The 13186-nt window shown below is 42.0% G+C and overlaps 1 protein-coding gene across 1 annotated transcript in view; it reads left to right on the forward strand.

Annotated features, from left to right (window-relative positions):
* LOC128684535 (zinc finger protein 236) overlaps nucleotides 1-13186 on the forward strand; it is a 164861-nt gene that overhangs the window by 101418 nt on the left and 50257 nt on the right. The window contains exon 19 of the mRNA XM_053770781.2: nucleotides 4735-4916. Within this exon, the coding sequence (XP_053626756.1) occupies nucleotides 4735-4916 (182 nt within the window). The remainder of the gene's footprint in view (nucleotides 1-4734; nucleotides 4917-13186) is intronic.

The following is a 13186-nucleotide window of genomic DNA, read 5'->3' on the forward strand; positions in this document are numbered from 1 at the left end:
TCGCACACAAAACCTCCTTTACCCCCTCCCTCCAACCTTTCCTAGGCCGACCCCTACCCCGCCTTCCTTCCACTACAGACTGATACACTCTTGAAGTCACTCTGTTTCGCTCCATTCTCTCTACATGTCTGAACTACCTCAACAACCCTTCTTCAGCCCTCTGGACAACAGTTTTGGTAATCCCGCACCTCCTCCTAACTTCCAAACTACGAATTCTCTGCATTACATTCACACCACACATTGCCCTCAGACATGACATCTCCACTGCCTCCAGCCTTCTCCTCGCTGCAACATTCATCACCCATGCTTCACACCCATATAAGAGCGTTGGTAAAACTATACTCTCATACATTCCCCTCTTTGCCTCCAAGGACAAAGTTCTTTGTCTCCACAGACTCCTAAGTGCACCGCTCACCCTTTTCCCCTCATCAATTCTATGATTCACCTCATCTTTCATAGACCCATCCGCTGACACGTCCACTCCCAAATATCTGAATACATTCACCTCCTCCATACTCTCTCCCTCCAATCTGATATCCAATCTTTCATCACCTAATCTTTTTATCCTCATAACCTTACTCTTTCCTGTATTCACTTTTAATTTTCTTCTTTTGCACACCCTACCAAATTCATCCACCAATCTCTGCAACTTCTCTTCAGAATCTCCCAAGAGCACAGTGTCATCAGCAAAGAGCAACTGTGACAACTCCCACTTTATGTGTGATTATCTTTTAACTCCACACCTCTTGCCAAGACCCTTGCATTTACTTCTCTTACAACCCCATCTATAAATATATTAAACAACCACGGTGACATCACACATCCTTGTCTAAGGCCTACTTTTACTGGGAAATAATTTCCCTCTTTCCTACATACTCTAACTTGAGCCTCACTATCCTCATAAAAACTCTTCACTGCTTTCAGTAACCTACCTCCTACACCATACACCTGCAACATCTGCCACATTGCCCCCCTATCCACCCTGTCATACGCCTTTTCCAAATCCATAAATGCCACAAAGACCTCTTTAGCCTTATCTAAATACTGTTCACTTATATGTTTCACTGTAAACACCTGGTCCACACACCCCCTACCTTTCCTAAAGCCTCCTATTTCATCTGCTATGCTATTCTCCGTCTTACTCTTAATTCTTTCAATAATAACTCTACCATACACTTTACCAGGTATACTCAACAGACTTATCCCCCTATAATTTTTGCACTCTCTTTTGTCCCCTTTGCCTTTATACAAAGGAACTATGCATGCTCTCTGCCAATCCCTAGGTACCTTACCCTCATCCATACATTTATTAAATAATTGCACCAACCACTCCAAAACTATATCCCCACCTGCTTTTAACATTTCTATCTTTATCCCATCAATCCCAGCTGCCTTACCACCTTTCATTTTACCTACTGCCTCACGAACTTCCCCCAAACTCACAACTGACTCTTCCTCACTTCTACAAGATGTTATTCCTCCTTGCCCTATACACGAAATCACAGCTTCCCTATCTTCATCGAGTATATGGAGAGTAAAAGAAAGGTAAAGAGAGTGGTGAGAGAGTGCAAAAGGAGAGCAGATGATAGCGTGGGAGAGGCACTGTCAAGGAATTTTAATGAAAATAAGAAAAAAAATTGGAGTGAGTTAAACAAGTTAAGAAAGCCTAGAGAACCAATGGATTTGTCAGTTAAAAACAGAGTAGGGGAGTTAGTAGATGGGGAGATGGAGGTTTTGGGTAGATGGCGAGAATATTTTGAGGAACTTTTAAATGTCGACGAAGAAAGGGAAGCAGTAATTTCATGCACTGGCCAGCGAGGTATACCATCTTTTAGGAGTGAAGAAGAACAGGATGTGAGTGTGGGGGAGGTGTGTGAGGCATTATGTAGAATGAAAGGGGGTAAAGCAGCTGGAACTGACAGGATCATGACAGAAATGTTAAAAGCAGGGGGGGGGGGGGATATAGTGTTGGAGTGGTTGGTATTTTTGTTTAATAAATGTATGAAAGAGGGGAAGGTATGTAGGGATTGGCAGAAAGCATGTATAGTCCCTTTATATAAAGGGAAGGGGGACAAAACAGATTGCAAAAATTATAGAGGAATAAGTTTACTGAGTATACCAGGAAAAATGTAGGGTTATAATTGAAAGAATTAGAAGTAAGACAGAATGTAGGATTGCAGATGAGCAAGGAGGTTTCAGAGTGGGTAGGGGATGTGTAGATCAAGTGTTTATATTGAAGCATATATGTGAACAGTATTTAGATAAAGGTAGGGAAGTTTTTATTGCATTTATGGATTTAGAAAAGGCATATGATAGAGTGGATAGGGAAGCAATGTGGCAGATGTTGCAAGTTTATGGAATAGGTGGTAAGTTACTAAATGCTGTAAAGAGCTTTTATGAGGATAGTGAGGCTCAGGTTAGGGTGTGTAGAAGAGAGGGAGAATACTTCCCGGTAAAAGTAGGTCTTAGACAGGGATGTGTAATGTCACCATGGTTGTTTAATATATTTATAGATGGGGTTGTAAAAGAAGTAAATGCTAGGGTGTTCGGGAGAGGAGTAGGATTAAATTATGGGGAATCAAATTCAAAATGGGAATTGACACAGTTACTTTTTGCTGATGATACTGTGCTTATGGAGGATTCTAAAGAAAAATTGCAAAGGTTAGTGGATGAGTTTGAGAATGTGTGTAAAGGTAGAAAGTTGAAAGTGAACATAGAAAAGAGTAAGGTTATGAGGGTATCAAATGATTTAGATAAAGAAAAATTGGATATCAAATTGGGGAGGAGGAGTATGGAAGAAGTGAATGTTTTCAGATACTTGGGAGTTGACGTGTCGGCGGATGGATTTATGAAGGATGAGGTTAATCATAGAATTGATGAGGGAAAAAAGGTGAGTGGTGCGTTGAGGTATATGTGGAGTCAAAAAACGTTATCTATGGAGGCAAAGAAGGGAATGTATGAAAGTATAGTAGTACCAACACTCTTATATGGATGTGAAGCTTGGGTGGTAAATGCAGCAGCGAGGAGACGGTTGGAGGCAGTGGAGATGTCCTGTCTAAGGGCAATGTGTGGTGTAAATATTATGCAGAAAATTCGGAGTGTGGAAATTAGGAGAAGGTGTGGAGTTAATAAAAGCATTAGTCAGAGGGCAGAAGAGGGGTTGTTGAGGTGGTTTGGTCATTTAGAGAGAATGGATCAAAGTAGAATGACATGGAAAGCATATAAATCTATAGGGGAAGGAAAGAGGGGTAGGGGTCGTCCTCGAAAGGGTTGGAAAGAGGGGGTAAAGGAGGTTTTGTGGGCGAGGGGCTTGGACTTCCAGCAAGCGTGCATGAGCGTGTTAGATAGGAGTGAATGGAGACGAATGATACTTGGGACCTGACGATCTGTTGGAGTGTGAGCAGGGTTATATTTAGTGAAGGGATTCACGGAAACCGGTTATTTTCATATAGTCGGACTTGAGTCCTGGAAATGGGAAGTACAATGCCTGCACTTTAAAGGAGTGGTTTGGGATATTGGCAGTTTGGAGGGATATGTTGTGTATCTTTATACGTATATGCTTCTAAACTGTTGTATTCTGGGCACCTCTGCAAAAGCAGTGATAATGTGTGAGTGTGGTGAAAGTGTTGAATGATGATGAAAGTATTTTCTTTTTGGGGATTTTCTTTCTTTTTTTTTTGGGTCACCCTGCCTCGGTGGGAGACGACCAACTTGTTGAAAAAAAAAAAAATTCAGGGAAACTGGTTATTTTTGTATAGCCAGACTTGAGTCCTGGAAATGGGAAGTACAATGCCTGCACTCTAAAGGAGGGGTTCAGGATATTAGCAGTTTAGAGGGATATGTTGTGTATCTTTATATGTATATGCTTCTAAACTGTTGTGTTCTGAGCACCTCTGCAAAAACATTGATTATGTGTGAGTGAGGTGAAAGTGTTGAATGATGAAAGTATTTTCTTTTTGGGGATGTTCTTTCGTTTTGGGTCACCCTGCCTCGGTGGAAGTTGGCCGACTTGTTAAAAAAAAAAAAAATTCTTCTTGAGAACACTCTGAAATTCAACTCCAAGGCAGTCAGTGAAAACATTGTGAACAATTGAAAAATCAGCTCTGCACTATAAAAAACTTTTTACTCGCATTTAAACATCACCAAATCATTCTGATTATATTGGTATTTCTTGAAAGGTTTGCCTCTGAACTTGCAGCATAGTTTTTTGTTGTTATAGTTTAGATTTCTGCTACAATAAGAAATTAGTCCCCCACCAAGGTAGGGTGACCCAGAAAAAGATAAAACTCTTTCACCATCATTCACTCTTATCACTGTCTTTCCAGAGGTGCACTGATACTACAACTCAGATGCCCCTCCAGACTGCAAATATTCCCACCCCTCTTTCAGAATGCAGGCACTGCACCTTCCACCTCTAGGACTCAAGTCCAGCTAACTGGTTTTACTGATTCCCTTCACAAATGTTACCTTGTTCACACACTAACAGCTCACAAGGTCCCAAAAACATTTGCTATCACCCCTAACTAGCACATTCACATGTATCTTCTGGATGTCCAAGCTTCTTGCACACAAAATCTTCTTTACCCCCCTCCCCAACCTTTCCTAGGATGACTCCTACCCACTTTGTCATTTTGGATATGTACACTGTAATGCCATACAATTTTTGTGTTTGATGAATGTTTCTCACAATAGATGTTAGTATTTATGCTGAATTTGATTCATATTTTTTAACAGGGTACACACTGGTCAGAAGCCCTATTCATGCTCACGGTGCCAGAAAGTTTTCCGCACAGTATCACATCGAAAGGCACATATGTTGTCTCACTTGCACTCTTCTCATCGTCAATCTATGCGGAAAAAGTCCATACCTCTGCCAGACATCCCTCTTCAAGAGCCTATCCTTATTACTACTGAAGGTTAGTCTCATTATTCATGTATACAAAGAGTATTTGGAAGCAATGTTTTTATGTTTTTAATATGTAAATTAGGCATATATCTAGGCAAATTCTTTTCTCTCTCTTGTGTTGTTAATAAGGGGTTATATAAATTTACAGTTACTTCATATGTTTTTTGTTTATTTTCTGTCTTTCTGTTGCTTTCTGTTTTGGATTTTTATATAGCCGGACTTGAGTCCTGGAAATAGGAAGTGCAATGCCCGCACTTTAAAGGAGGGGTTTGGGATATTGGCAATTTGGAGGGATATGTTGTGTATATTTATACACAGTATAAATATACAGCAACCACCCAGGGGGGTACAACTGTCCTGCCAAGTGAGTGTGAAACGAAAGCCTGTAATTGTTTTACTTGATGGTAGGATTGCTGGTGTCTTTTGTCTTTCTCATAAATATGCAAGATTACAGGTACGTCTTGCTACTTCTACTTACACTTAGGTCACACTACACATACATGTACATGTTTATTTATACACGCTCATCTGAGTTTTCTTTTATTTTATCTTAATAGTTCATGGTCTTATTACTTTTCCTTTTATATCCATGGGGAAGTGGAATAAGAATCTTTCCTCTGTAAGCCATGTGTGTTGTAAAAGTCAACTAAAATGATGGGAACAATGGGCTAGTAACCCCTTTTCCTGTAATAATTACTAAAAAGAATAAGAAGAAGAAAATTGTCAAAGTGGGAAGTCTGAATGTGCGTGGATGTTGTGCAATTGATAAGACAGAGATGATTGTGGATGTTATGAATGAGAAGAAGCTGGATGTCCTGGCTTTAAGTGAAACAAAGCTGAAGGGGGTGGGAGAGTTTCAGTGGAGAGGAATAAATGGGATTAGGTCAGGGGTTTCAAATAGAGTTAGAGCTAAAGAAGGAGTAGCAATAATGTTGAAGGATAAGTTATGGCAGGAAAAGAGGGACTATAAATATATAAATTCAAGGATTATGTGGAGTAAAATAAAGGTTGGATATGAAAAGTGGGTTATAATAAGCATATATGCACCTGGAGAAGAGAGAAGTGTAGAGTAGAAAGAGAGATTTTGGGAAATGTTGAGTGAATGCATGGGGAGTTTTGAACCAAGTGTGAGAGTAATGGTGGTTGGGGATTTCAATGCTAAAGTGGGCAAAAATGTTGTGGAGGGAGTAGTAGGTAAATTTGGGGTGCCAGGGGTAAATGAAAATGGTGAGCCTTTAATTTAGCTGTGTGTAGAAAGAGGTTTGGTAATAATACATATTTTATGAAGAAGAAGATAAATATACAAGGTATGATATAGCACGTAATCAAAGTAGTTTGTTAGATTATGTATTGGTGGATAAAAGGTTGATGGGTAGGCTCCAGGATGTACACGTTTATAGAGGGGCAACTGATATATCGGATCATTATTTAGTTGTAGCTACAGTTAGAGTAAGAGGTAGATGAGAAAAGAGGAAAATGGCAACAACAAGCAAGAGTGAGGTGAAAGTGTATAAACTAAGGGAGGAGGAAGTTCAGGTGAGATATAAGCAATTATTGGCAGAAAAGTGGGCTGGTGCAAGTATGAGTAGTGGGGGGGTTGAAGAGGGTTGGAATAGTTTTAAAAATGCAGTATTAGAATGTGGGGCAGAAATTTGTGGTTATAGGAGGGTGGGTGCAGGAGGAAAGAGGAGTGATTGGTGGAATGATGAAGTAAAGGGTGTGATAAAAGAGAAAAAGTTAGCTTATGAGAGGTTTTTGCAAAGCAGAAGTGTTATAAGAAGAGTAGAGTACAGTGGACCCCCGCAGAACACTATTAATCCGTTCCTGAGAGCTCAATGTTATGCGAATTAATTTTCCCCATAAGAAATAATGGAAATCAAATTAATCCGTGCAAGACACCCAAAAGTATGAACAAAAAAATTTTACCACATGAAATATTAATTTTAATACACACAAACTTAAGAAAACATGCACAGTTACATGACACTTACCTTTATTGAAGATATGGTGATGATTGATGGGATGGGAGGAGGGGAGACTGGATGGTTTTAGTGTTTAGAAGGGGAATCCCCTTCCATTAGGACTTGAGGTGTCAAGTCCTTTTCCAGGGTTGCTTCCCTTCTTCTTTTAATGCCACTAGGGCCAGCTTCAGAGTCACTGGACTTCTGTCGCACAACATATCTGTCCATAGTGGCCTGTACCTCTCGTTCCTTTTTGACTTTCCTAAAGTGTTTCACAACAGTGTCAGTGTAATAGTCACCAGCATGGCTTGTAATAGCTGTCTGAGGGTGATTTTCATCCATGAAGGTTTGCACTTCAAGCCACTGCACAGATTTCCTTAATCTTTGAAGTAGGCAACTTCTTCAATTTCTCTCTCCCTTCCTCCGAAGCAATTTCCTCAGGTGTGGCCTCTTGCTGTTGAAGTTGATCTAGCAGCTCATTAGTGGTTAGTTCTTCATTGTCCTCCTCCACCAACTCTTCCACATCCTCCCCACTAACCTCCAACCCCAAGGACTTCCCCAATGCCACAATTGATTCCTCAACTGGCATAGGATTCTCAGGGTTAGCCTCAAATTCCTCAGAATACCTTTGGTCTATACATTCTGGCCACAGTTTCTTCCAAGCAGAGTTCAAGGTCCTCTTAGTTACTCCCTCCCAAGCCTTACCTATAAGGTTTACACAATTGAGGATATTAAAGTGCTCTCTCCAAAACTCTCTTAGAGTCAATTGAGTTTCTGAGGTCACTACAAAGCACCTTTCAAACAGAGCTTTTGTGTACAGTTTTTTGAAGTTTGCAATAACCTGCTGGTCCATGGGCTGCAGGAGAGGAGTGGTATTAGGAGGCAAAAACTTCACCTTAATGAAGCTCATGTCCCCATAAAGTCGCTCTGCCAAGTCTGTAGGATGACCAGGGACATTGTCTAACACCAGGAGGCACTTAAGGTCTAATTTCTTTTCAGTTAGGTAATTTTTCACATTGGGGGCAAATGCTTGGTGTAACCAGTCATAGAAAAAGTCCCTAGTGACCCATGCCTTATTGTTTGCCCTCCACAGCACACACAAATTAGCCTTGAGGATATTCTTTTGCCTGAACGCTCTGGGAGTTTCAGAGTGATACACTAATAAAGGCTTCACTTTGCAATCACCTCTAGCATTGGCACACATGAGAAGAGTAAGCCTGTCTTTCATAGGTTTATGTCCTGGGAGTGCCTTTTCCTCCTGAGTAATGTAGGTCCTGCTTGGCATTTTCTTCCAAAACAGGCCTGTTTTGTCACAATTAAACAATTGTTCAGGTTTCAGTCCTTCACTGTCTATGTACTCCTTGAATTCATGCACATATTTTTCAGCTGCTTTTTGGTCTGAACTGGCAGCCTCACCATGCCTTATCACACTATGTATGCTACTACACCTCTTAAATCTCTCAAACCAACCTTTGCTGGCCTTAAATTCACTAGCATCACCACTAGTTGCAGGCATTTTTCTAATTAAATCCTCGTGCAACTTCCTAGCCTTTTCATTTATGATCGCTTGAGAGATGCTATCGCCTGCTATCTGTTTTTCGTTTATCCACACCAATAACAGTCTCTCAACATCTTCTATCACTTGCGATCTCTGTTTCGAAAGCACAGTTAAACCCTTGGCAAGAACAGCTTCCTTGATTGCCGTTCTCTTGGACACAATAGAAGCGATGGTTGATTGGGGTTTACCATACAACCTGGCCAGCTCAGAGACACGCACTCCACTTTCATACTTAGCAATGATCTCTTTCTTCACCTCCATAGTAATTCTCACCCTTATTCCTGTAGGGTTGGCACTAGAAGCTTTCTTGGGGCCCATGGTCACTTATTTTTCAGGTGAAATCACTATAAAAAGGCTGTAATAATACGAAATGTTCCGATTGTATGCTTGAATGTTACCGCGGAGGCTGGCTTGTAAACAATGCCACTGGCAGAACAAGTGAGGCTGGCTCAGGCCGCATGGACGTGTCTCGGACGAATCGCGTTGAGTGAATTTTTTAGCACTATGCGAGGCAAAATTTTAGCGATAAAATGTATCGCTATGCGGATTTTACACTATGCGATGCCAACGTTATGCGGGGGTCCACTGTATATGGAGAGTAAAAGAAAGGTAAAGAGAGTGGTGAGAGAGTGCAAAAGGAGTGCAGATGATGCAGTGGGAGAGGCACTGTCAAGAAATTTTAATGAAAATAAGAAAAAATTTTGGAGTGAGTTAAACAAGTTAAGAAAGTCTAGAGAACGAATGGATTTGTCAGTTAAAAACAGAGTAGGGGAGTTAGTAGATAGGGAGATGGACGTTTTGAGTAGGTGGCGAGAATATTTTGAGGAACTTTTAAATGTCGACGAAGAAAGGGAAGCGGTAATTTCATGCACTGGCCAGGGAGGTATACCATCTTTTAGGAGTAAAGAAGAACAGGATGTGAGTGTGGGGAAGTGTGTGAGGCATTACGTAGAATGAAAGGGGGTAAAGCAGCTGGAACTGACGGGATCATGACAGAAATGTTAAAAGCGGGGGGGGGGGGGATAGAGTGTTGGAGTGGTTGGTATTTTTGTTTAATAAATGTATGAAAGAGGGGAAGGAACCTAGGGATTGGCAGGGAGCATGTATAGTCCCTTTATATAAAGGGAAGGGGGACAAAAGAGATTGTAAAAATTATAGAGGAAAAAGTTTACTGAGTATACCAGGAAAAGTGTATGGTAGGGTTATGATTGAAAGAATTAGAGGTAAGACAGAATGTAGGATTGTGGATGAGCAAGGAGGTTTCAGAGTGGGTAGGTGATGTGTAGATCAAGTATTTACATTGAAGCATATACAGTGGACCCCCGGTTAACGATATTTTTTCACTCCAGAAGTATGTTCAGGTGCCAGTACTGACCGAATTTGTTCCCATAAGGAATATTGTGAAGTAGATTAGTCCATTTCAGACCCCCAAACATACATGTACAAACGCACTTACATAAATACACTTACATAATTGGTCGCATTCGGAGGTGATCGTTATGCGGGGGTCCACTGTATTTGTGAACAGTATTTAGATAAAGGTAGGGAAGTTTTTATTACATTTATGGATTTAGAAAAGGCATATGAGAGTGGATAGGGGAGCAATGTGGCAGATGTTGCAAGTATATGGAATAGGTGGTAAGTTACTAAATGCTGAGGGTGTGTAGAAGAGAGGGAGACTACTTCCCGGTAAAAGTAGGTCTTAGACAGGGATGTGTAATGTCACCATGGTTGTTTCATATATTTATAGATGGGGTTGTAAAAGAAGTAAATGCTAGGGTGTTCGGGAGAGAGGTGGGATTAAATTATGAGGAATCAAATATAAAATGGGAATTGACATAGTTGCTTTTTGCTGATGATACTGTGCTTATGGGAGTTTCTAAAGAAAAATTGCAAAGGTTAGTGGATGAGTTTGGGAGTATATGTAAAAGTAGAAAGTTGAAAGTGAGCATAGAAAAGAGTAAGGTGATGAGGGTATCAAATGATTTAGATAAAGAAAAATTGGATATCAAATTGGGGAGGAGTAGCATGGAAGAAGTGAATGTTTTCAGATACTTGGGAGTTGACGTGTCAGCCAATGGATTTATGAAGGATGAGGTTAATCATAGAATTGATGAGGGAAAAAAGGTGATTGGTGCATTGAGGTATATGTGGCGACAAAAAACATTATCTAATAGAGTAAAGATTCAGCCAGCGAGTGGAACAATCAACGACTCAACTAAGCTAGCACTTGCATCTGTCGTTAGTGGCAGACTGCATGTTAAGTGCAATGTGATTCTGTCACTCAAAGAAGCCTTCATCGTCATCTGTAATGACGACACCGAAGCCGAGAAACTACTCACCACTACTGCTGTCTCCACGCTACAAGATCATGGATTCTCTGTTTTGAATTCCCCAGCACTGAGGGCCAGAAGAACTGTGTTCCTCAGGAGACTCGACAGACTCATCACTACACAAACTACTGAAGAGATCAAGTTGTCCATTGAAGCACATAATTCCTGGGCCAAGGTGGAATTTCTTACCAAGATACCCAATGCCTCCTCCATGCTGAAGGTCACCTTCAGTGACGTCAACATGGCAGCCAGAGCCCTCGCTGAGGGCCTGGCTATACACTACTTCCATATCAACCCAGCCTTCATTGAAGCAGAGAAATACCAACAAATCCCACAGTGCTATAACTGTTACTCATACCAGCATATCACCAAAAACTGCCCTGACAAAGACAAGAAGTACTGCTCCACCTGTGGCCTTGAGGGCCACGACTTCAAGAATTGCACTACTGCTTCCCCACCGCAATGCTTGAACTGCAAGGATGACCATCATACTCTTGCTGCCAGGTGCCCTGTCAGAAGGGACATACTCAAGAAACAACAGCTACAACAGAAGCCAAAACCACAAGCATTCACATATTCTGCTATTGCCAAGATTCAAGCAGACACTACCAAGATCCTACAAGCCACGCAAGCTGCTCCTACTACCTTCCTCACAGCACCTGCTGCCGATCCCACCAAGATCCTATGTTGCATCATGTATGCTCATGTGCAGAATGCAGCTGAGCCTGGCTCATTCAACACCACCATCAACGAAGTATTCAAACTCAACAACATGCCTGAACTCACATTCCCTGCATCTCCACCTTCCACTGAGATCCTACAAACCACTGCAAATATTGCCAGCTTAACTGCTGTGCCACCACTGTCACAACCTCCACCTGACATGGAGATTGACCAGGCTGAGACTCCTGATACGGCGGTGAATTCCACCAATGAAAGTCCACCACCTCCTGCCTCCACCACCACCACAACTGTCCAAGCCGAGGCCTTGCCTCGAACAACTCAACCGCCATCCAAGAAAGCTAAAACACAAGAAGCAAGGGCTGCAACTCCCCACACCGCTACCACTGTTACACCACACCAAGGAGTCAAGGCCAAGAATCCCAAAACTCAAGAACCAAGAGCTGCAGCTCCCCAGGCCGCTGTCAATCCCCCACGGCAACAAGAAACCACGGGCAAGAGTGGTGGACACTGCACACACAACCAGAAGAAGAACCCAATACAAATTCCAGAACGTGGGCAGGATAACAAAGACACTGGGAATCCTCACATACAAGAATTTGCCAAGCAGATCTTCTCTGCCTTCAACAATGGTGGAATCGACCCTGTAGCACTGAGGAACAGGTTTGCTCAGCTCGTTGAAGAGGATTCCCGCTTCTAGCACCACCGTCAAGACAAGTTCCCCCAGCACTTTGCTGCCTGCTAAAGCTGGGGTGTGGCTCCAATCGACCCTGTTTTCTGCCTCTGCCCAATTGTGACATCGAAGATCCCAAGCAAGAAGACACTCCCCACTTGGGGAGTCCATGCAAGATAGAAGAAGAAGTTACCCTCCAACCGGAGGGCCCAAGAGAGAAGATAGAAGAATGAAGAAGACGAACGACACCCCCGCCCCGGGGGACACCGCCGGGTCACCAGCTGGAGAAGACCCGGGCCGGAAGTACCGGCAAACATCTAAAGAAAGAAGAATTATCTATGGAGGCAAAGAAGGGAATGTATGAAAGTATAGTAGTACCAACACTCTAGATGTCCTGTCTAAAGGCAATGTGTGGTGTAAATATTATGCAGAAAATTTGGAGTGTGGAAATTAGGAGAAGGTGTAGAGTTAATAAAAGTATTAGTCAGAGGGCTGAAGAGGGGTTGTTGAGGTGGTTTGGTCATTTAGAGAGGATGGATCAAAGTAGAATGACATGGAGAGCATTTAAATCTGTAGGGGAAGGAAGGTGGGGTAGGGGTCGTCCTTGAAAAGGTTGGAAGGAAGGGGTAAGGGTGGTTTTGTGGGCGAGGGGCTTGGACTTCCATCAGGCGTACATGAGCGTGTTCAGTAGGAGTGAATGGAGACGAATGGTATTTGGGACCTGACTATCTGTTGGAGTGTGAGTAGGGTAATATTTAGTGAAGGGATTCAGGGAAACCGGTTATTTTTATATAGCCAGACTTGAGTCCTGGAAATGGGAAGTACAATGCCTGCACTGTAAAGGAGGGGTTTCGGGATATTAGCAGTTTGGAGGGATATGTTGTGTATCTTTATATGTATATGCTTCTAAACTGTTGTGTTCTGAGCACCTCTGCAAAAACAGTGATTATGTGTGAATGAGGTGAAAGTGTTGAATGATGATGAAAGTATTTTCTTCTTGGGGATTTTCTTTCTTTTTTGGTCACCCTGCCTTGGTGGGAGACAGCCGACTTGTTAAAAAAAAAAAAAAAAGTT

The sequence above is a fragment of the Cherax quadricarinatus genome, chromosome 4, assembly GCF_038502225.1.
Source record: "Cherax quadricarinatus isolate ZL_2023a chromosome 4, ASM3850222v1, whole genome shotgun sequence".
Classification (NCBI taxonomy): Eukaryota; Metazoa; Arthropoda; class Malacostraca; order Decapoda; family Parastacidae; genus Cherax; species Cherax quadricarinatus.